This window comes from Geotrypetes seraphini, chromosome 2, assembly GCF_902459505.1.
Source record: "Geotrypetes seraphini chromosome 2, aGeoSer1.1, whole genome shotgun sequence".
NCBI lineage: Eukaryota > Metazoa > Chordata > Amphibia > Gymnophiona > Dermophiidae > Geotrypetes > Geotrypetes seraphini.
In genome coordinates this window covers 156,104,547-156,128,683 of record NC_047085.1, presented here as the reverse complement: position 1 = coordinate 156,128,683, position 24,137 = coordinate 156,104,547, and the positions used below count along the sequence as shown (strand labels likewise).

Sequence of the window (24,137 nt, the reverse complement as noted above, 5' to 3'; positions counted from 1 at the left end):
TCGTCCGAGTGCCAACTTAGGCCAGTTTTTGGACGTATTTCTCTTTCGATTATGAGCCCCAAAGTGAACATTTTTTTTTTCCATGAAATTTTATTGAGTTTTCAAAAAGTTACATTAGAACAAAGAACTAAAACAGAACATCGTTGAGCTTCACAGTACATCAGTACAGATATCAATATAGAGTGTAAAAGTACAATATTTAAGTGCATGCTTACAATTTGATACAGAGGAGACAAGAAGAGTCACTATAAGTTGAAAAAATATCATTAAACACTGTTTGACAGTGATTGCAGATACATTTGTAAAGGAGACCAATATTTATTGAAGGAAGTCGTGTTTGAAAATTTTGTTGCAAGGGTCAATTCAGACTTATAATACTGTAGAATTAATTGCAACCAAAGGTGTGAGGAGAGAGAGTTGGCCAAATTCCAGTTTGGAATATTTTTAAGTGCTGTAGAGAGAAGAGCATCTAGGAGTTTAGTATGATTATCATTAATGACTACTCCTGTAACATGAGATTTGAATATTATTGTGGAGAGAGAGATATCAAGTTGAATATCAAGAATTTTCAAAATGATCTCCCACACTTCTTTCCAGTATTATAGTACATCAAACCAAACAATTTCTCAAAATGTCTCAAAACCACTAAAACTCAAATGAACTCAAATGTTCACTTTATTTTTTTAAAACAATAAATTGAACATTTGAGTTCATTTGAGTTTCAGTGGTTTTAAGACATTTTGAGAAATTGTTTGGTTTGATTGAAGTCTTTTACTTCTTTTTTTTAAATTCTTTATTCATTTTTAAAACTTCAATTGTGCACAATAGATGATACATTTACATAAATATTAACATTACAGCACAATAAACGTAATAGAATAAAGACAAGACTTATTTTCCCCCACCCATTTTCCAATTAACTAACACCTCATAAAAATCCCTGTAAGCAACCTATCTATACCTCTTAACCAGTGCCAAAACATACCCCCCTCCCCCTTTCTGGATGTGTCTGTTTTCCTCATTTATATAAATAAATAAATCCTTACAATATTTAGTTAATGGTTCCCAAACTTCCATAAATTTTTTAATAATATCCCTTCTGAATGGCCATAAACTTTTCCATTTTAAAGACATAACAGGGATTCCCACCAGAATGAATAATTTAATCTATCCCAATTTTTCCAATTCTTTAAAATAAGCTGCATGGCAAGCCCTGTCATTATAAACAAAAGTTTGTTATTTTTTGCCAAAATTTGACTTTTTGCCTTCATAGATGTTCCAAGTAAAATGATATCATATGATAGTGCCACTGGATTTTCTAATAAATTGTTAACTTGATCCCAAATAGATCTCCAGAATTTTAGTATCAAGGGACAATAGTATAGTAAATGATCCAATGTCCCAACTTCCAGATGAAAATGCCAGCATCTATTAGACTTGGAACTATCTACTCTATGTAAATGAACTGGGGTCCAAAATGCTCTATGTAATAAGAAAAAACATATTTGTCTTATAGATGCAGACATTGTACATCTCATCCTCCAAGACCAAATTTGTGGCCATTGAGATGCAGTAATACGATGCTTTATCTCAATGCTCCAAATGTCACGCAGACCAGTTTTTGGTTTCTTATTTAAAAATCCAGATATTAATTTATACCACTGAGCGGCCTGGTGACCCAGGAAGTCCACCTGAAAACATAAGACCGGCAAGCTGTTTTGAACCTTCAAATTTTTCCATTCAGGGAACCCTTCCTGAATAGCCTGCTTCAACTGCAACCATCTATATTTATTAAGACCAAATTTGTGTTGCAATTGTGAAAAATCAAGCAGCTTACAATCAGAAATAACATCATCCAAAGTGCGTATACCTCCCTTCATCCAATACTTCCAGATGACCTTAAATCCGCCAATTTGAATCTTGGAGTTCAGCCAAATAGTCTGGCACGTGGATTTTTATATTGGAATAGGCATTAAATTATCTACAAATTTTATAGTTTCCCAAGTATCTAGTAAAATTCTATTGTCCTTGTATAATCTAGGCATAACATGATATAATCTCAGTGGCGACAGGAGTTGCCATTCCAACCATAACCAGTCAAACAGAGTTTCCATGACCTCAGGGAGGATTCAATACATACCCTGCCGCATAATATAGGCTTGATGATACCTATAAAAATTTGGAAAATTTACCCCACCCTCCACAATTGATTTTTGTAAAGATACTAGAGTAATTCTCGCTTTTTTTCCCCAGCCAAATAAATTTCACCTAGAACAAGCCCTGTTGGACGTGGGAGGAGTCTGCAAAGTGATGGACTGAACACCCAGACATGGCACCTAAATAGTGGGGTATCTTACAGGGCACTGCTGTGAACTTCACAAAAAGGGTGCCATGTCATCATCTCACTACAGCTCCCTTATAGGTCATGGTGAGCCCTCCAAACCACCTCCAGAATCCCCTAGACCCACTTATCTACCACCCTAATAGCCCTTATGGCTGCAGGAGCCACTTATATGCCAATACAAAAGGGTTTTGAAGGTGTATAGGCGAGTGCACATGTTTCAGTATTAATGCAATGATTACAGAGGCTTATGGGCATGGGGCCTCCTCTCCATGGGTCCCTAATCCACCCCCAAGATGGCTTAAGACGCCTCTGTGCAGGACGACTAGGCTTCCCTATGCTAGGCTGCCAGGTGATGATGGTCTGGAGGCTGAATTTTAAAGATCTGATTACGATTTTTATGGGGTTGGAGGGGTCGGTGATCACTGGGATAGTGTGTTGGGGTCTGTATTATGTGTTTGCAGTGCTTATCTGGTGACTTTAGGTGGGTTTTTGTGACTTAGACCATGTTTTAAATGGTCTAAGTCACTACGTCCAAGTTCCGTCGATCCTGTGCTATATAACTTTCTGTTATACATGCAGTCCGACTAAGTCTAAGCCTGCCAATGCCCCGCCCAAATCCCGCCCTCGACACTCCTCCTGACACGCCCCGTTTAGCTATGGTCATTCAGCGGCACTATGAAGGCCTAGGTTGTTTGTAAACACATCCAAAACCCGTTTCGATTATTGGCACTTGGCCGTCTTTCGTTTATGATCGTCCAAGTGCCGACTTAGGCCGGTTTTTGGATGTTTTTCTCTTTCGATTATGAGCCCCTCATTGTTTTGCCAGTTTTTTGTAATCATTAAAATTTTTGAGATCATCTCCAGAAATCAGATTAATACCAGAATGAATATCAAGCTTAATTTTAAGTTAGGAAGTGTATTGTTATCTTGCCGTCTTTTTTTTTTTTTTAAAGGTATAATATTTCATACAGTGATTGAGATTTCTTCACAGTGGTGTGTATATGTTTTCTTTTTAGGGCATACAGGACGGTTATTAAAATCCTTATGCTTTGCAAGCCTATCTTTTCTACTGCTGCACATCATCTTTCAGATCACAATAAGCAGCCTTCGGGCCAGAAACAACATTGAACCTGATTTTAACTGTGAGTATGACATGTCTTATTTATTTTATAAACTGATCACAAATGGGTTGTGCAAGAATTACCTAAAGAGAGGGAAAAAACCAATCTTGAATACCATTTTATGAAAGGTATTATTATTATTTAAATATTTATTCAATTTTTCAAATTTTTAAACAAGCACATCAATACTTGAATACAGATTTGCAAGTGTACCAAGAAATTAATAAACATAACACCACTTACAACGGTAATGTAAGGAAAAGAAATAATAATACATTATTTAGTCCACAAAATTAAAAATAAAGATCCAAGTATTGGTGTAATAATATAAGGAAGTACATATCAATTGTGAGAACAGCCCGGGAGACAATGATAGAAAACCCCCAACAGCCTGTACTTTAAACTGTGGGAAGAGCTATCAGACTAATCACCACTTCCCCCTCCCCCCCCCCTTCCTTGGTCAAAATAAATTCCAAAAATTGCTTTGGTTCAAAGAATAAAATTTTTTTCCCTTGTAGTTTACGGGTCCTTTTACTAAGGTGGGTAGTCGATTTAGTGCGTGCTAATCGATTTAACATGCGCTAAATCAGCGCACGCTAAATTGATTACCGCACCCTTGAAAAAGAGGGGGTTAGACTCTGTCATGTTCCAAGGCAAACATTACCAAAAGAGTAATCCTTTCCATGACTATTTCTAAGGAATTCTCCAGAAAATCAGTTAAGTTCATTCTTCCCTTCTCCATTTCTCCCACTTCAACAGGAGTTGAACTATCCTGCTTCTTCCCTGGAGATATATATTGAGCCCTGGTAATAGGTGGTAAATTATCTTGCGGAATCATTAAAATTTCCTTCACATATTTACGCACCATCTCAAGTGGAGATATTACTGGAGATTTAGGAAAATTTAATAATCTTAAATTGTTTCTTCACTGTTTATTTTCTATGTATTCAAGCTTTTTTTTTTTTTGACTAAAAGATCTTTCTCTGAAAATCTCCATTTCCACCTTTTTTATTTGAATAATCTGTTCTTCATGTTTTTTTTATCTCATTTCTCTGTTCTTTTAAGATTCTCTCATGGGCCTTACCTGAGAACTAACAGAGACACAGTCTGCCTGTACCTTAGTCATCGCCTTTTAGAGGTTAGAGTCCATGATTTCAATAGCCTTCCACAGTTCCTCTAAATTCACTACTGCTGGTTTAGTCAATTGCCCAAACTGAATGTTGTTACTCAAAGAAGTTAAGTTTTTTCTGGCCTTCGCTTTGAAAGACGATGTCTGGGCTCCAATAGGGAAATCTTCCTCCATTTCTTCTCCTCCCACTGCTCCTCCGGGGCTAGACAGCATTCTACCTTCCTGGGTCATCTGGTTAGCCACATTCTCTGCAGGGCTTTTTCCGGATTGGGCAGGACCTTGCCCCTGAATCGGGCTAAGAGAAACCCAATCATCGCTGAGGTTTGCTGAACAGAACATTCCTCCCAGAGCCAAGGGTGCCTCCCTTAGCTGGCGGTTGAACCCTCCATCCAGTGTCGTCTGCACCAGGATTTTGGAGGTCCTAGTCGCCGGAGGAGTCGGCCGGGTTGCTCCCTTCCTCTTCCCCATTTTGGGACACGTTCCGCGCCTGGCCCATCAGCGCCATTTGGGGCCCACAGGAAAAAATAAAAAGTGAAACGCCGGTAGAAAAAAATCCATTGCTGGAGATAAAAGACAGCACCGTGCAGACATATCGCGCTCCAGGTAAGAGGGAAGAGGACTTGTGAAACAGCACTAGCGAGGAGCTCACCATCTAGCATCTGTTCTGAATGCAGTCTATTTTCCTGGATGCCCTCATTGAAAGGTAGGAGTTCTTAGCAAGCTTCAGATGTTACTTCAGTAGCAAGAAAACTTTGCACAAGGACTAAAACAGTTACATAGTATCGTAGTAAACGACAGCAGATAAAGAGCTGAACAGTCCATCCAGTCTGCACATTTGTTATATAGACCCATTAAAAATAAACTTGTCTCTTCTTTGATATTTCTGGGCGATAACTGTAAAGTCCACCTGGTATTGTCCTAGGTTCCAAATTCTGAAGTTGCCGTCCAAGCTCACTCCAGCCTGTCCAACCATCCTGTTTGCAGGATATCTTCCATAAACTCTGGCCGGTAAACACCCTCATGTTCCAAGTTAGTGGAGTTCCCATTGATACCCTCCCCAGTCCATCCTACACCAAACCGCCACATATGGGACACAGACCATGCAAGTCTGTCCAGTACCAGCCTTAGCTCTTTAATTTACATCCTTCATTTTCTAATTAGAGATCCTCTATGTTTATCCCACATTTGTTAAATTCGATCACCGTTTTCCTCTCCAGTTGTGTTATTGTAAGCTCTTCTCTGGACAAATATTCACAGGAGCCAGTTATTTTTCCTTATTTTTCACTTTAATTACATAAAGATATGACAAACTTCACTTCTTTTGACTGAAATATTTTTATCTTAAGTCTTATGGCAAAAGTTTGTGCCAAAAGCTAAAAAATGGCAATTTCTTAATAAACCCTCTCCTTTGCCATTGGCAAATTATTGTAATGATTAGACATCATTTTCCACTGATAGTATATTTATTCATGGGGGGGAGGGGGTATGGTATAAAGTTTTATTTAAAGGTTAATCAATAAATAAGATTATAATATTTGTATGATATTTTTGATTGAAATATTTGAGAGAAGGGTGGGTGGGGAGGGAATAATTTATATATTTATGATGACATTAGTAAGAAATACAAGTGATGTGTAAAGTTTTAATGATATAATATTGTGTATTTGTTGTAAGATGAAAAAATGAATAAAGAATTGGAAAAAAAAATAATAAACCCTCTCCTTTACAAAGCCACTCTAACATTTTTTGCGCTGGTCGCTCCGGTAACAGCTCCAATGCTCATAGAATTCCTATGAGCATCCAAGTTGTTACTACCATGGCTGGCGCTAAAAACACTAGTGCGGCTTTGCAAAGGAGGAGTGATTGGCTTTGTGAACAACGTCATTTTTCCAACTGAATTTAGGGGACAATAGTCAAACAGGCTACATTGATGAAAATTCTGCTGGTAGGTTTTGTCCACAGGGTCTGCACCAGTGATCAATGCAAAACTATGTGGGTTATTTTGTTTTGTTTGTTGCTCTTGAAAAATTACCTGCAAAGGTTTGCATGTGATCTTTCTGTTGTAATGTTTTTTAGGTGAAGACAATGAACATGGTTTTGATTCTAGAAATATATTTGTGTCCTTTTGCTTCCCATCCTCTTCCAACCTCTGTGGATATTTCAAAGCTATATAGGCAAATCACTTGTGTCCTAGAATGATAAAGGTAATTATACCCACATTGAAGATGGACAATTATCAAAGCTTGATTTTTTTACCTGTGAAATGGCTTTGAAAATTGAACTTTAATTTTTGCATCCTGTAGAGGATCATTTTCTAAAGTCAAATTCGCACATGTGTGGCTATATATATATATATATATATATATATATATATATAGGGGCTGTTTCTACAAACGGTGTCCTGATTGTAGGCGATGGTAGATGTCCTATCGCCATATCACCAGCCAAATGGGGCGCACGTTTAAAGCCGGTTTTGGGGACTCCTGCCGGCTCAGCTGATGGGGATTCCCCCTGCCAGGATCAGTTGACCCGTTGATCCCTACACCCCTCACCCCCATATCCCCCAACATTGCTGGATCCCCCCACATCATCAGACTCTCCCCACCATCCCCCCATATCCCCATATCCCCCAACATTGCTAGAACACCCCTGACATCCCCAGAGTCTCCCCAACATCCCCCAACATTGATGGACTCCCCTCCCACATCCCCGTACCCACTGTACCTGCTGATGACGGTAAGAGGGAAGCTCAATTCCTCCTGCTTACAGGGCCGCATGCTGCAAATAACGAGTCTTTCCCCTCCCAAAGTATCTTGGGATGCAGTGAGAGGGGCCTAAGGCCCAGTTTCCAATATGTAAACTGTTTTGGTTGTAACCACAGGCCATATATCAAAATCCCATCTCCTCCTATCTCCTGAATTATTCTACTGGGTCAGACCAGGGGTTTATCTAGCTCAGTATCTTGTTTCATAATTTTCCCAAACCAAGCTACATTAATTGCTTTTACCATTTGCTCTGACAATAAGTTCCAGAGCTTATCCATCTTGAATCTAGTCAGAACCTATGTCTCCTGAACCACAGTGCACAATAAGTCATGTTGATGGTCTTAGGAATGTAGCTGAAAATGAAAATATTTTCTTAAACAGTGCGGGATGATTCAACTTGTTTACATTATGACTAATGCACACATGGATTCCAACAACAGCTGGGAGAGTAGAGAGATCCAAAAGCTCAAGATAAGTAAATATTTTAGGGTCACTGCTTAGAAAGAAGCACACAACACAATGATTAAAAAAAAAAAAAAAATCAATAAAGTTATATCTAGCTCATGTGATTTACTGTATAAATACCAGCACTTATGCAGGCAACTTTCCTTTAAAACATGGAGAAACCAGGAGATGGTTCACCAGTTCTGTCTTTAGCAATATGTAATCACAGAGGAATGTTAAATGATCATGTTTATGATTCTGGTAGATATCTTATTTCTTAGAGACCCCACGAGTATTACTGATACTCCCAGGTCACATTAGGGAAAATAACTATCTTGCAGAAACCCTTTCCCCCATTCCTCCTCTTCTACATAATATTGTGGTAATGGGTGTGAATGTAGTTCAGAATGCAGGTAACCTGATATCTCTGGTATCTCTGGTCTCTCCAGAGGGAACCAGTAGCAAGATAATATAAGTGTCATTTCCACCTTTACAGACAAGCTGTGATAGTGATTAATTTGCATTGCCAGATGTTCATATACTGTATCTCCTTGCCCGAATCTACTCATGAATTCCAAAGCGCCTCCAAGATTTGCCTGAGTCAAAGGATTCTGCTATGAGAGGTTCAATATCACCCACAATGTATATAAAGGATTAACATATTCTAAACACAATTGACGTGTAGTACAAACTGTATCTCTTAGCTAGGTCAAAGGGACAAAAAAACATTGCTTTTCTTCCTTTCTTATAAAGGCTAATGTGAATTGTGATGATTTTACACAAGAAGTATTTCAGATGTTACAAGAGATCAAAATCAGTCATTTAACCCTCTGGTCTTTTAGAAAAGGGGTGAAAATTGTATTATTTGAGCACTTTTGGGGGGTATGTAATGTGGTAGTGTGAGTTGTGGCTGTTCTTTTCTACTCCAAATAACAAGTAATAAGTAACTGAACACTCCATATTTCCTGTTCTGCATTGTTGGTTTGAATTTGTTTGGTTTTGTTAATTTGAGTTTGATTGTATTTGCATTATTTAATGTGATTTTGAATGTGATTTTGTTCCTAGCTTAGATTTGTGGATAAACGGGTTATAAATAATTTTAAATAAATTGCTTCAGGTACAACATAGATTGTAAGCCCTCTGGGAGTAGGGCAATTCCTACTACTGTTACTGAATGTAGCTCACCTTCAGCTATTACTGAAAAGGCATAAGCAAAGTCCAGAACAAAAAAAAATCTGTATATACTAAGGGCGGAATTCATCAAGGGGCACTAACAATTAGCATGCACTAAATGCTAAGACACTTACAGGAATATAATAGGTGTCTTAATATTTAGTGTGCACTAAATTGGTTAGCTCCCCTTAATGAATTCCCTCCTAAATAGCATTAATATGCTGTTATGTTAATACTAACGGCCTCTTTTACAAAGCCATGCCAACGGCCCCGAAGCCCATAGAGATTTAAAGGGCTTCGGGGCTGTTGTAGCGCGGCTTTGTAAAAGAGGCCGTAAATGTTTATTGAAATTGCATTAATACTCACATATTTGCATTAATAGTAACATTTTTTTTTTATTAATGTGAATTTTTGTGTTAAAATTTAAGTAAGTTGACTGGCATGTAAAATTATGCTTAGCAGTTCATTAACATGTAACACGATTCTTATTTAACTATGGGGCTCGTAATCAAAAAATAAAGACACCATCTCTTTCCCTCTCACTCACATCCATGCTGAACAATTCTCCCTTTCTAGTCCTTCCCCCACCTCAGCGTCTCCCTGCCGCAATCAATTTCACTCAAGATCACAGAAGAAATAAACAACAATGCATACATATACTGAAAAAAAGCAAAACAACATATTTAGAGATTAGTGCATAAAGTGTTCCGACCATACCCATGTGCTCAATAGGTTCGAGCAAAGGGTAGCAACGGGACCATCATAGCACTTTATAAGTCCCATCTTGCCAGAAAAGTAATGAAACTCCAAAAAGAAATTTTTTGGTACTTACTGTATCTTAGGGCTCCTTTTGCTAAGCTGCGTTAGGGCATTAACGCGTGGAATAGCGCGCGCTACAATGCTGCACGCGCTAGACGCTAACGCCAGTATTGAGCTGGCATTAGTTCTAGCCACGTGGCGTGGGTGTAGCGCGCGCTAAAATCCTGCGTGCGCTAAAAATGTTAGCGCACCTTGGCGAAAGGATCCGTTAGTGTGCTGGAAACTGGGGTCCTTTTACTAAAGCGTGTTAGTCGATTTAGCGATTTAGAATTTATGTATTTATTTCTATAATTTCTTGACCGCCTATAACCAAGCGGTTTACAAAATAAAACATTCACAGTGGTTCAGAGGACAACATACATAAAATACTTTCAACACACAACATTAACCTACTAAAAATAGCAGAAAAACTACAGCGATTAATGTAAGTTCTGCGTGGAACTCAACAAGGCATAGTTAGGGGCAGAGATTGGGCGTAGAAAGCCTTAGGGCTCCTTTTACAAAGCCACGCTAGCGGTTTAACGTGCGTAATAGCGCACGCTAAACCCGCCAGCCGCGCTAGTCGCTACCGCCTCCTCTTGAGCAGGCGGTAGTTTTTCGGCCAGCGCGTGGAGGGGGGGGGGTTTTAGCGCGTGATGAAAAGTCGTGTGCGTTAAACCTGCTAGCGCGGCTTTGTAAAAGGAGCCCTTAGGCATCTGTAGGCGTCTGTATTAGGCAAGTTAAATTAGGCCAGGAAAACCATGGCGTAATATACCAGCGCCTAACATTAAGACGCCTATTGGTGCCTAAGTTGAGTTTGGCACCGCTAAGCGTGATTCTATAAATGAGGTCCAGTAATTGATTGTCATCTGTGTAGGGTTAGCAGACGTCCGGATTTTCCCAGGACATGTCCTCCTTTTCGGGGACACGTCTGGGGGGTCCGGATGGCTTTTCAAAACCCAGCACTTTGTTTGGGTTTTGAAAAGCTTTTGCGGTCAGGAGAGGCCATCTGCGCATACACAGATGCCATCTGGGGGCGGTGCTGGGGAGGCAGAACGGGGTGTGATGCAGGTGGAACTGGGCGGACCCTTGGAGGTGGCTACGGGTCCAGATTTTCCTTCGGTAAAATCTATACATCTGCGCTAAATGATACTTAGGGCTGCTTTTGCGAAGGTGCGCTAGTGTTTTTAGCACATGCACCGGATTCGCGCGTGCTAGCTGAAACACTTCCACCTGCTGAAGAGGAGGCGGTATCGACTAGCGTGCATGGCATTTTAGCACGCGCTATTCTGCGCATTAAGGCCCTAACGTGCCTTCGTAAAAAGAGCCCCTAGTCAAACTGCTAGGCGCTGTTTGTAGAATGTTTGTAGCATGAATGACAGCTCTATGGCTGTCATACATGCTCACACTTAACTGAATACTCCCAGTGTCTTTATAGAATAAGCCTCACATTAAGAATTGCCATACTGGGAGAGACCAAAGATCCATCAAGCCCAGTATCCTATTTCTAACAATGGCCAACCCAGATCCCAAGTACCTAGCTAGATCCCAAATATCAAAACAGATTTAATGCTGCTTATCCTAGGAATTTCCACAAACCATCTCAATAATGGCCTTTGAACTTCTCTTTCAGGAAATGATCCAAACCTTTTTTAAGCCCCGCTAAACTAACTGGGCACCTAAATATAGGAGTTCTGTTATAGAATTATTCTCACTGTGCTTTCTTTGATTGCACTGTGCAAAATCTGTTTTCCAAAGAGAGATGCACATTGCTAGTCACAGGTCAAATTAGAGTTGTAATTTAGTCTCTGAGTTTCCTGAAGAAAGTATCTGCATTGAAATTTTCAAGGGAGAGGTGTATAGAAAAAGGAAAATGAATGTTGTTGAAGCATCCTTTTCATTTGTTCCCTAATTAAATTTTAGTATAACACTTTGGGAATGATGTATTTCCATAGAACGCTAATTGTGCTTACCAAGTGGTAAAAGGAAGTCATGAGAGCATGGGAAGAATTTTCTTGATGCAGGATGTTCTGATCTTCCATCATCATAGGAAATTAAGTAGATATTATCATTTATAACAATGCACCATATTACAGTAAGACTTAGTAGAGGGTTGCACATAAGATCTGGAAAAAGGCCAATTTAATCATAATCTGTATTACTAGTTTCAAAACCTCAGCATCCCTTAGTAATGATCATACCTTTGCTGTTAGAAAATAAAGAAAGGACAGTTTTCACATATTAGTTATTTTTGTAAATGAGGTAATTAGGTAAAGCTCTTTGTTTTTAATAATTTGTTTAAAAATAAAGTCTTCCTTGTTGTCACCACCGTATCTGCTTTGATGCCTTCATTCCTTTGAAACTTGTGGACTATTTGCCAGTCTGCCTTCTAAGTGCTATTCTTTCAATACGTCAGATGTTGATTGAAGTATCCCTATTGTAGGGTCCCCTAGAAGTAGGGAGATCCTAGAGTCTCTATGAGGAGAATTGTTCCAGCAGTTGGTAGTGGAACCCATGCAAGATGGAGCTATACTGGACTTAGTGCTTACAAATGGGGAAACTATTTTGTTTGATGTTATGGTGGGTGATCATCTGGCATCCAGTGATCACTGCATGGTGTGGTTTAACATTAAGAGGGTTCATTTGAAAGCAAAGCTAGCTTTCATAAACTACAAAAGATCATGAAAGAGGAAGACAGGCAAAAATATCTGGAAAAGTTAAAAGACTAGTCACATAGTCAGGAAAGCAAAGATACAAATGGAAGAAAAATTGCTGACATGGTAAAACAGGGGACAAAACAATTTTTTAGATATATTAGTGATAGGAGGAAGTGCAAACGTGGCATTTTGAGACTCAAAGGTGAAAAAGAGGCATGGCTGAAGTTAAGTCTTGCCACGCCACTATGGACTTATCTATGTCTGTCAATAAGAGCCAACTTGGCTGAGACCCATTCCAAGAAGAGTTCTGGTGGAATCTTGCCATGCCTTACCTGGGAGAAAAGGCTCACAGTTGTGTACAGTAAAAGACTTTTTGTGAGCAGACAACTTGTTTGGAATAGTTTAATAAGAAGTATTGATGTTAAATGTGTTGATGGCTGTTGAAATACTGTCACAGTGACAGTTTAGCCGAGACATTGATTAAAGGGAGAAACCCTTAAGGCAAGAAAACTTAGAGCTCCTTTTACAAAGCTGTGGTAGAGGTTTCTACCGTGGGCCGGCGAGGTAAATGCTCTGACAGTCATAGCAATTCTATGAGTGTTGGAGCATTTACCTTGCCGGCCCACGTTAGAAACCTCTACCACAGCTTTGTAAAAGCTAGTGTTAGTTCAGACGTTCAAATACTTGAAGGGTATTAACGTAGAACAAAATCTTTTCCAGAGAAAGGAAAATGGTAAAACCAGAGGACATAATTTGAGGTTGAGGGGTGGTAGATTCAGGGGCAATGTTAGGAAATTCTACTTTACGGAGAGGGTGGTGGATGCCTGGAATGCGCTCCCGAGAGAGGTGGTGGAGAGTAAAACTGTGACTGAGTTCAAAGAAGCATGGGATGAACATAGAGGATTTAGAATCAGAAAATAATATTAAATATTGAACTAAGGCCAGTACTGGGCAGACTTGCACGGTCTGTGTCTGTATATGGCCGTTTGGTGGAGGATGGGCTGGGGAGGGCTTCAATGGCTGAGAGGGTGTAGATGGGCTGGAGTAAGTCTTAAAAAACTTCAATTTAACACGTATTGTAAATGATGTTAGGTAGAAGGGATTCATTCCTACCAAAACGGACAGAAAAAGACTGTAGACAAAATCATAAAACGCAACGGAGAAAAATAAACCTCAATTGAGAGCAGCCGGGACTACACAAGTGCCCTAAGCCGCTCTCATCATCAAGGGTTTATAAAAAAAACTCCGTACAATTATAGATAACTTTCATACATCAAAGTATTAGAGTTTTTTCAAAATTTTTTCAATCTTTTATCGTTTTCTTCAATATTTTTGATATAATTCAAAATATCACTTATTAGATCTGTCCAAAACACAAAGGAGAATTCATTCCCAAACACCTACAATGTGGCAATCAGCTCAGCTATAAGCATGTGAACTTCGTGAAGCTGCGTGACTTTTGAAAAACCGAAATATCAAATATCACTCATCTGACAATGTGAAACTTCATAGTCCCGACAGAAAAGACTTTCTGTTTTGCCCGAAAACGGCTACTTCAGGGGATCCATATAATTTGGAATACTCCACGCTTCTTAGCAAGACAAAATTACAGCTGGCTCCTCACAGAATGGACGAAGGACTGCGAGACGCGCCCGGCTCGTTCAAAAAGTCGAAGGAGCCGGGCGTCATGATGTCATCACGGCAACGTGATGTCGGATAGGCTAAACACCAGAATGTCCAAAATAATAGGTCAATAGGCTAGAATAAGCATACATTCCAAAAGAACTTCATTTTCACAAAAAAGGCTGCCATTCATGTACTGTGTTCAAACCATAAGGTTCAATGGTATGTAACCGGTTTATCCACTGTTGTTCTTTTTGCCATAGCAAATTCCTTGTGTCACCTCTTCGCAAAGAAGGAACTAGTTTTTCAATAACCCAGCACTTCAAGTTTTCAAATTTGTGTTCAAGCTGTGTACAATGGGTGACTATAGGAGCCGTGAGTTCCTGTGTTTTTAAACAACTTTTGTGCTCTGTTAGTCTTATGGTCAAACTGCGGGATGTCTGACCCACATATAACAGCTCACATGGGCATTGAATGACATAAACAATGTTGACAGATTGACATGTAGACGTATGTCGTAAAACATAATTCTTCCCGTCATTTGGATTAATAAAACTCGAAATCACGGCCATTACATTACATAGTGTCCACAAGGGCTATGTCCTGAGATAATTTCCGTTCCATAGTTATCAAATTTTTCTTTGGATGTATGGCATAACAAATCACTCAAATTTCTATTTCTAGATTGAGAAAAAATGAATTTTTTATGCTCAAAACACGGGAGAGTTTTCAATAGTGGAAGATGTCTTATATTTTTTGATAATTTGAGGAGATGTTCGAGTTTGTTTGATTATACATGGAATCAAATCTATTTCTTCTTGAGATTTCTTATAATCTAATAACATCTCTCTAGGATTATGAAGAGCACGTTTTTTCGCTTTTTTAACTATGGTATATGGATAATTTCTTGCTACCAATCTTTGTTCCAAAACTTTAGCTTCTTGGAGAAATTTCTCTTTTGTATTACATATTCGCCTATATCTTAGAAATTGAGCGAAAGGAATGCTGGTCTTCAAATGTGCCGGATGCATACTATCAAATCTCAGTAAGGTGTTTCTATCAGTATCTTTGCGATAGATAGAGGTTACAAGATTATTGCCATTCCATTGTATTAGTACATCTAGAAAATTAATTTTACTTGTACTGTATGACATGGTGAACTTAATAGATTCATGGCACTGGTTTATTATCATAGAAAATTCTTGAAGTTGTTGTAAAGTGCCTGTCCATATGACAAATATGTCGTCTATAAAACGCCACCATTTCAGTATATGTTGAAATCCTGATAACTTGTAAATAAATGATTCCTCAAACCAAGCCATGTATAAATTAGCTATGGTAGGCGCAAATGACGCACCCATAGCAATGCCTGAAAGTTGTTTAAAGAACTCACCATTAAAAATAAAGTAATTATTTCTCAAAGCTATAGCACATAACTCTTAAGAATTGTGTAGAGATGTTATCTACATTCAGCTGAGAATACCATAACCTTTCTAAGACTAGAAGTGCTTCCTCTTGTGGTATGCTCGTATATAAAGAGCATACGTCAAATGTGACAAATTTACAATCATTAGGGATCTCAGGTTCCAAATCGTTCAGCATTTTAAGGAACTGAGTGGTGTCTTGAATATACGATTAAATTACAATGGAGTAAGTCTTAACAGAGATTTCGGCAGTTGGAACCCAAGCACAGTACCGGGTTAAGCTTTGGATTCTTGCCCAGAAATAGCTAAGAAGAAAAAAAAAAAAAAAATTTAAATTGAATCAGGTTGGGCAGACTGGATGGACCATTCGGGTCTTTATCTGCCGTCATCTACTATGTTACTATGTTCTCAGGGTTAAAGCTTTGAAGTGGAACTCTGGTTTATTGTTATATTATTTTAAAATGTAATTTAATCTGAGAAAGGAGGGGTAAGTAATTTACACTGGCTTTTATCAAACCGTGGTAGGACTTTTTACCGCAGGCTGGTGAGGTAAATACACCAACGCTCATAGGAATTGAATGAGCATCGGAGCATTTACGTCACCGGCCTGTAGTAAAAAAGCTCTAATTTGGTTTGATAAAAGGAGTCTTTATTGACTTGCTAATTCAACAGGGGTAATCAGAATTTGTGTCCCTGAGCTGAATCTTGTCACACGCATTTATATGAATGAAAAAAATATATATATTGGAACTAATATAAACCTAAGTTAGAATAGTGCAGGACAGTTTAAAGGTGAGAAGTTGAAGTGACAGTTCTGTCTTAAATACTTTCATTACTAGAAAGGAATTATACGATACTCACAAGAACAAGTAATTACCTTCTCAGAGATGTGTTTTGGTTTTTAATTAATTTTAAAAGACAATGCAACTTCACAGTTTATTTAACAGAATTTGTGTAATAAACTGAAAAAGTTAAATTGCTAACTGCTGTGAGAAAGGGAAATCACTCAGGGTGGGATTTTAGCAAGTAATTTCTTAATTATCCTTTCTTTTAATTAGCTAGGGACTTCAGTAGATTAGGATAACTTGGTCCCTCTCTAACACTCATGATTCACTGAAGTAAAACCCAGTTAAACTAAAGATAGGGGTTTAAGTTGGTGAGTTATTAAAGGCAGTGTAATAGGTGCAGAGCCAAGGTGTTAGTGAAAGACCAAGAGCAGTGAAATAGAAGAAGCAAAGAAAAATCATCACCCTTTCTGATTCACTGACATTAATTGCTGGTCTCTGCAAGATAGTTTTTCTTGGAAGAAAAAAAGAAACCCCAACTAAATGACTGAGACATTCATGCCCAAATTCTATATATGTTGTCTAAAAAATTGGCACCAACTAGTGTGGGGCTAAGCACAATTCTATAAAAATTATGCACACTGTACAGAACTGCGCCTAGCGCTCCTTAGGGGGTAATCAACAAAGAGCACCCATCATGTTAGCATTTCCAATTGCATTAATGTCCAGAAATGCATTAGCATGCACAAACATATTAGTGCACGCTATCCGCTAAAGACACCCATAGGGATATAATGGGCGTCATTAGTGGTTAGTGTGCGCTAACTTGATTGCATGCGCTAATGCACTTACCGCCCTTTGTTGAATTCCCCCCTTAGTGTCTCTAGGCATCCCAATATTTTGGTGCATCATATTTATCCCAGCGCCTGAGTTAAACATGTGCCTAACTTGAAAACACATCCACAATCTGCCCCTAACCATGCCCACTTTTAACAATGCGCTTTGGATTAGACACATGGTATGCCAATTTAGGTGGCTAACTTTAGGCAGACTTGATAGAGTTTGGTGGGGGGGTGTCACAGTGTACACACTTACCCTCAAATTATGTATATGGTGCCTTACCTTGTTTGTGCAAATCAGTGCGCATAGCCAATTCGCATGCACAAAGTAATTGTTTAACTAATCAAATCACCACTGATAATTGGCAATTAACACCTCATAATTGACACTAAGGCTCGGATTCTGTAAACTGCGTCCCGATTATAGGCAGCTGTAGGTGGCCTACAGTTGTCTAATCAGCCAATTGGGATGCACTTTTTTTTTAAAAAAAAGCTCCCCAGGCGCCTCTGGGAGCTTAGGGAGGCCCGCAAGCCCATCTAAGTTTGCCTAAGGCTAGGTGGTAGCCTTAGGCGAACATAGGCGACCCTATGTGTCTCCATAATAGAGCGGGAGATACTTACAATGTAGGTCAGCAAAATGCTGGCCTACATTGTAAGTAGACGCAGCCGCTATAGTAGGCGTGGCCGCCAGTCTCCCCCATCTCCCACTTAGGATCCTGTGAGAGGGTCAGGCCCACCTCATTTCGACAGTGGCGGGCCGGCTGGCCGGTGGGAAAACCCAGCCGGCCAGCCAACTTTTTAAGGCTAGTGGAGGAGGGTCTAGGGGGGTGTTAGCAGGGTTGTGGGGCCTACCAACAGGAGGGATGGTGCTCCCTCCTGCTGCGATCATTCGGGGGAGACTGGTGGCTGCTATACTTATCCCTTGCCGCGATAAGTGTAGCGGCCGTGTCTACAGTAACCCAGTTCTGTAACCGGTGTCTGTAACATGGACGTCGGTTACAGAATCAGGTTTATTTTGGGCGGGTGTAAGCCCGATTCTATACAGAATCCGAGCCTCCATGTCTATTCCCTCGTTTGTTTTTATCAATTTTAATTAGTGCCCATTGCTTTTATTTTTTTGTAAACCGCTTTGATTTGTTAAAAATGGCGGTGTATCAAATAAAATAACTGTAACTAATTGGCATCAATTGCAAGTTACGTGCACAACTTTGAAAGCGTGATTCTATGAAATATGCATGCCAGTTTTAGTGTGCAAATTTGAAGAGGTGTGTGGACATGGGTGCAACAAGGACAGATCAAGGGCATACAGAGTTAGGCACACTGTTATACAATAAGCCCAATGCATGCACAAGTTAGGCGCAGGTATTTAGGCCCTGTTTTCCTTGGCCTAAATGGATGCGCTTAAAAGGTATACATCAATGCACTAGCACTTAGCATGATTCTATAAGGTGCATATACCTTTTATAGAATCATGCTAAGCGCCATTCTGGTTGGCACTAAATTTTGGCGCTCTGAATAGAATTATGCACTAAGAGAGGAAATCAGAAATAATATAGTAATGGCTGAAACAAAAAAGTAGAGAAAAATATAAGTAGAAAGAGCAAGAAAGGGATATAGATACTATAAAAAGCTTACTTGATTGTGACAGGATGAAGTTCTTGTCACTGGCCAGCAGAGGGAGTCTGAGCAGCAGAAAGAAGGAGCTAATTTGATTAACATCCTGCAAAGATACCTGGGAGCTGTCCACTCACCCTGAGTGTAGCAGGGTGCTGAAAAAGACAGGTCCAGAGCAACAAGCCAAGGAAAGCAGAAGCTGCTTTGGGAGCCAGATGATGCTCAAGAGGAGGAGTGCTGGTTTCAGCCTAAGTTTCAGTAAGCCTGGTAGACCAGCTTGCCCAGTAGAGCTTGGAGGCCAAGGGGAGGGGCTCAAAGACTCATGCACTTATGCTTGATGACCAGCAGGGGGCCTGGTGGAGTTATATGTGAGTGACCAGGGGTGTGAGCGATTGGGAGAATTCTCACAGAGAGCAGCTGAGGGACTGAAAGGAGTTCTCAGAGAGAGACTGGCTAGAAAGGGTCTGGAAGAAGGAGTTGTTGGAAGACAGTTAGAACCTGGAGTCCAGGGAGGGGGTGCTGAAGCTTGATGACCGGCAGTGGGACCAGTGAAGTATCCAGGACCTGTGAGACCCAAGAGGCCAGGGAGCAGAGGGACCTGTAGCAGCTCAACAAGTTGCAGCTAGAAGAGTTGGAGGAGTTCAAGGTCCAAGGTGGAGGGACCAGTGGTGATTTGCGGAGAGACCGGTAAATGGCACCAGGAACCATCAGAGGACCTCCTAGGAAGCAGCCTGTAGACCCTATGAGCACATGCCAAAGGTCTGGCGAGTGACCCATGGAGGAACCAGTGGGGCCACTAGTGATCATAGAAACATAGAAATAGACGGCAGATAAGGGCCACGGCCCATCTAGTCTGCCCACCCCAAAGACCCTCCCCTACCTTTCTCTGTGAATAGATCCAATGTGTCTATCCCATTTGGCCTTAAAATCAGGCATGCTGTTGGCCTCAATCACCTGAAGTGGAAGACTATTCCAGCGATCAACCACCCTTTCGGTGAAAAATAATTTCCTGGTGTCCCCGTGCAGCTTCCCGCCCCTGATTTTCCACGGATGCCCCCTTGTTGCCGCGGGACCCTTGAAAAAGAAGATATCTTCTTCCACCTCGATGTGGCCCGTGAGATACTTGAATGTCTCGATCATGTCACCCCTCTCTCTGCATTCCTCGAGTGAGTACAGCTGCAACCTATCCAGCCGTTCCTCGTACGGGAGATCCTTGAGTCTCGAGACCATCTGAGTGGCCATTCTCTGGACCGACTCCAGTCTCAGCACATCCTTACAGTAATGCGGCCTCCAGAATTGCACACAGTATTCCAGGTGGGGCCTCACCATGGATCTATACAATGGCATAATGACTTCAGGCTTACGGCTGACGAAACTCCTGCGTATACAACCTATGATTTGCCTTGCCTTGGATGAAGCTTGCTCCACTTGATTGGCAGTCTTCATGATCATTCGAGAGACCGGTAAATGGCACCGGAAGCTGCCTGAAGAGTTGAGGGCCAATGAGGGTCAGAGAGGACCTGGAAGGACTTGAAGAACAATGCAGTCCAAGGAGGACCTGTTGATGACCAGGAGAAACCTGGAGGGACCTGGTCACGTGTATAGAAATGTTTAAGGAAAGTATGAATAAACTGTGTTTATGTTTGTTGTTTTAACAGAGCCCAGTAGAAGACAGTGTCTTGACAGGTATTGACTGCTCAGTCTGATCACATGATCACACTGGTTTAATATCTTAGGGGCAAATGTCCAAAGATAAAACCTGAAAGAAAATCTGGGCCCCTTTTAGAAAGTCATGGTAGCGATTATTGGTGTGACAAATGTGACACAACCCATAGGAATTGAACAGACTGTGTCGCATTTGCCACAAGGGAAATTGCTACCACAGCTTTGTAAAAGGGACCCTTAAAGCATTAGCTCTGTGAAAAGTAAATACCCCCCCGTTTTACAAAATCACAAAAGTGGCTTTTAGCGCAGGCTGGCACACTGAGGCCCTGATTCTGCAAAGTGCGTTCCGATTTTAGGCAGCTGTAGGCGTCCTATAGCTGTTTAATCAGCCAATCGGGATGCACGTTTTTTAAAAAAATGCTCCCCGCGCAGGCCGCTTATATTAAAGGTGCCTCCGGGAGCCTCCGGAGGCCCGCAAAACCGCCTAAGCTCGCCTAAGGGCCTTAGGCAAACCTAGGCGGCCCTAGTAGAGGGAGAGATGCTTACAATGTAGGCCAGCCCATGTTCCAATTAACCAACACCTCATAAAAATCCCTGTAAACAACCTATCTATACCTCTTAACCAGTGTCAAAACATACTCCCCTCCCCCCTCTCCGGATGTGTATGTTTTCCTCATTTACATAAATAAATCAATCCTTACAATATTTAGTTAATGGTTCTCAAACTTCCATAAATTTTTTATAATATCCCTTCTGAATGGCCATAAAGATATAACATAGGGATTCCCACAAGAATGAATAATTTAATCTATCCCAATTTTTCCAATTCTTTAAAATAAGCTGCATGGCAAGCCCCATCATTATAAACAAAAGTTTGTTATTTTTTGCCGAAATTAGACTTTTTGCCCTCATAGATGTTCCAAATAAAATGGTATCATATGACAGTGCCACTGGATTTTCTAATAATTTATATTTAACCGTTTCTTCTTAAAAAACGCTGAGGTATACACTACAGTTATGTGATGTGATATCACAGATGGCATTGTTTAAGCATGGACAAATTCTAGAAGGTTAATGCTTTGTCACAATGACATTCCTTGGCATTGATTAAAGTTTGGAATTAACAATGCATTTCTACAGGTGTTTCAGAGAATAGTACTCTTTTTATAGTTTAATTTTCCAACATCTGCTCTCTTTGTCTCTTACTTGTCCTTTTATGAGCAATTTGTAAGGTGTTGAAGATCAAATATAATAAATTAATAAACTGCATACAATTATCATTCTACTATGTCATAAAATCTTAACATACATGCCCTAAAATGAGCAATTACCTGATGGGGGAGCATCATATGTAAATGAGGCTTTACTAGGTCCATGGGAGAAAGCAGAAATTGAAACCATAAACGAAAGTGCCCGCATTCCCTCTCCCACATCTGAGGGGGTCCCAAGCCCACCCCTCCTGAGCCCAATCGTCTAGCAGCAGCCCCCCTCCCCGAGGTTCCAATTGCAAAATGACTGTGAGACTGTCATGGGAAGTCACAGTCACTAGACCATCAAGATTTCCTAAGATAGGCCTGGGGAGGGTCAATGAATGGTCAGTTGGAATGGGGGAGGGGGGAGAGTGATTGCCAGGGGGGAGTGAGTTTTGGGTAGTCCACAGTCCATCCCTTTTCTTATCCCACAACAGGCTATGCAATTGGGGGCAATTCTATAACTGTGAAAATGCAGGGTGGGAGCCTACTCTATCACAGCATCTGTGATAGAATAGGAGCATAACCCAGTATCAGAGTATGTTTCATTTATGCACCCACAGCTACACCAACCACAGACCTGGCATAACTATGGGTGTATAAATGTGACAGGGATGCAGGTCACTTCCAGTTTTCTCTAAGTTACATGCATAAGTGGGAATTCTGTCCATGTTCCATCCATGCTCCACCCATATACGAGTAACAGCAAATGAACAGTATTTCATGAACCAACACCCTGGCATTGCAAACTGCCATGCAGGGAAGATGCATTCTCAGAGGAAGTGTTGACAGTGCCCAATAGATGGCAGGGCGTGCTTAATCGATAGGCACCATAAACAAAATGGAGGCCCCCCCCCTTAGCTGTTTGCATGGTAGAAGGTTGGAGGGTGTAAAACCTCATGAAATTCATAGAAGAATGCCAATCAGGCCTTAGATTAAGTGGGGATGGGCGGACCCGCTATGCCTAAGGCCTGATTGGTCCAGGCTTCTAGAGCCTGGGCCAATCAGGCCTTAGGCTTCGGCGGGATGGGCTGGGAAGGGGCGAGCCCGCCTCATTTCGACCAGGCGGGCCTACAGGCTGGACGGGCAAGAACCGTCTGGCCTGAAGAATAGGTTAGTTTGGAGGTTGTTAGTGCCGGGGGGGGGGGCGGGGGGGGGGTGTGTCTTCGGGTAGGAGGGATTGGACACCCTCCTGCCAGCAATCGGTAGTGTCGGGGTGGGAGGGAGATCGGTAATGTTGGGGGGGGGGCGGTCAGTTGTGTCGGAGGGGGGGATCCGATCGGACAGGCTGCGGCCCGCTATACTTATAGCGGCAGAGAGATCCCTTGCTGCGATAAGTGTAGCGGGCCGTGTCTAATCTAACCCGATTCTCTAACCAGCGTCTGTAACATGGACGCCGGTTACAGAATCGGGGTTTTAGTGTAGGCCGATTCTGAATAGGACGCCTCTCCCGGGCGTCCTATACAGAATCAGGGCCTAGGTGTCTTGCGGGCCTTGCCTTCAATATAGACGGCCTGCCTGGGGAGCTTTTTTTTTTTTAAAAAAACGTGCATCCCGATTGGCTGATTAGACAGCTGTAGGACGCCTACAGCTGCCTAAAATCGGGACGCACTTTTGGAGAATCAGGGCCTTACTGTCCAAACCTTCAATACCCACAGCCAGACACTCTCTCACAGTCTCTCTGGAGGTTTCTTCCCTGAGCCCTTTCTCTCTCTAGGGCTTCTCTCCCACAGGGACCTTTGCATGAATGAACCCCACACTGAACATATATCCTTCTTTCCAGCTGAGTCCCACCCCTCTGCTTCAGCTGCATCATTCTCCCAATAGAAACATGATGGCATATAAAGACCAAATGGCCCATCTAGTCTGCTCCTCCGCAGTAACCATTATCTCTTTCTCTCTCCGAGAGATCCCACGTGCCTATCCTAGACCTTTTTGAATTCAGTCTCCGTCTTCACCACCTCTTCCGAGAGACTGTTCCACGCATCTACCACCCTTTCTGTAAAAAAGTATTTCCTTAGATTACTCCTGAGCCTATCACCTCTTAACTTCATCCTATGCCCTCTCATTCCACAGCTTCCTTTCAGATTAAAGAGACTCAACTCATGCGCATTTACATTACATAGGTATTTAAACATCTCTATCATATCTCCCCTCTCCCACCTTTCCTCCAAAGTATACAGATTAAGATCTTTAAGTCATCCCCATGCTCTTTATGATGAAGACCACGCACCATTTTAGTAGCCTTCCTCTGGACAGACTCTATCCTTTTTATATCTTTTTGAAGGTGTGGCCTTCAGAATTGTACACAATATTCTAAAAGAGGTTTCAAGTTTATTAGGGTTTTATATACCGCCTATCAAGGTTATCTAAGCGGTTTTACAATCAGGTACTCAAGCATTTTCCCTATCTGTCCCGGTGGGCTCACAATCTATCTAACATACCTGGGGCTATGGAGGACTGAGTGACTTGCCCAGGGTCACAAGGAGCAGCGCAGGGTTTGAAC

At 41.1% G+C, this 24,137-nt stretch overlaps 1 protein-coding gene across 5 annotated transcripts in view; it reads left to right on the top strand.

Moving 5' to 3' along the window:
- The window catches only part of PIEZO2 (piezo type mechanosensitive ion channel component 2), a 760,979-nt gene that overhangs the window by 251,590 nt on the left and 485,252 nt on the right, over nt 1–24,137 (top strand). For all 5 annotated transcript variants that reach the window (XM_033934096.1, XM_033934094.1, XM_033934095.1 and 2 more), the window contains exon 3: nt 3,361–3,486. In XM_033934096.1, the coding sequence (XP_033789987.1) occupies nt 3,361–3,486 (126 nt within the window). The remainder of the gene's footprint in view (nt 1–3,360; nt 3,487–24,137) is intronic.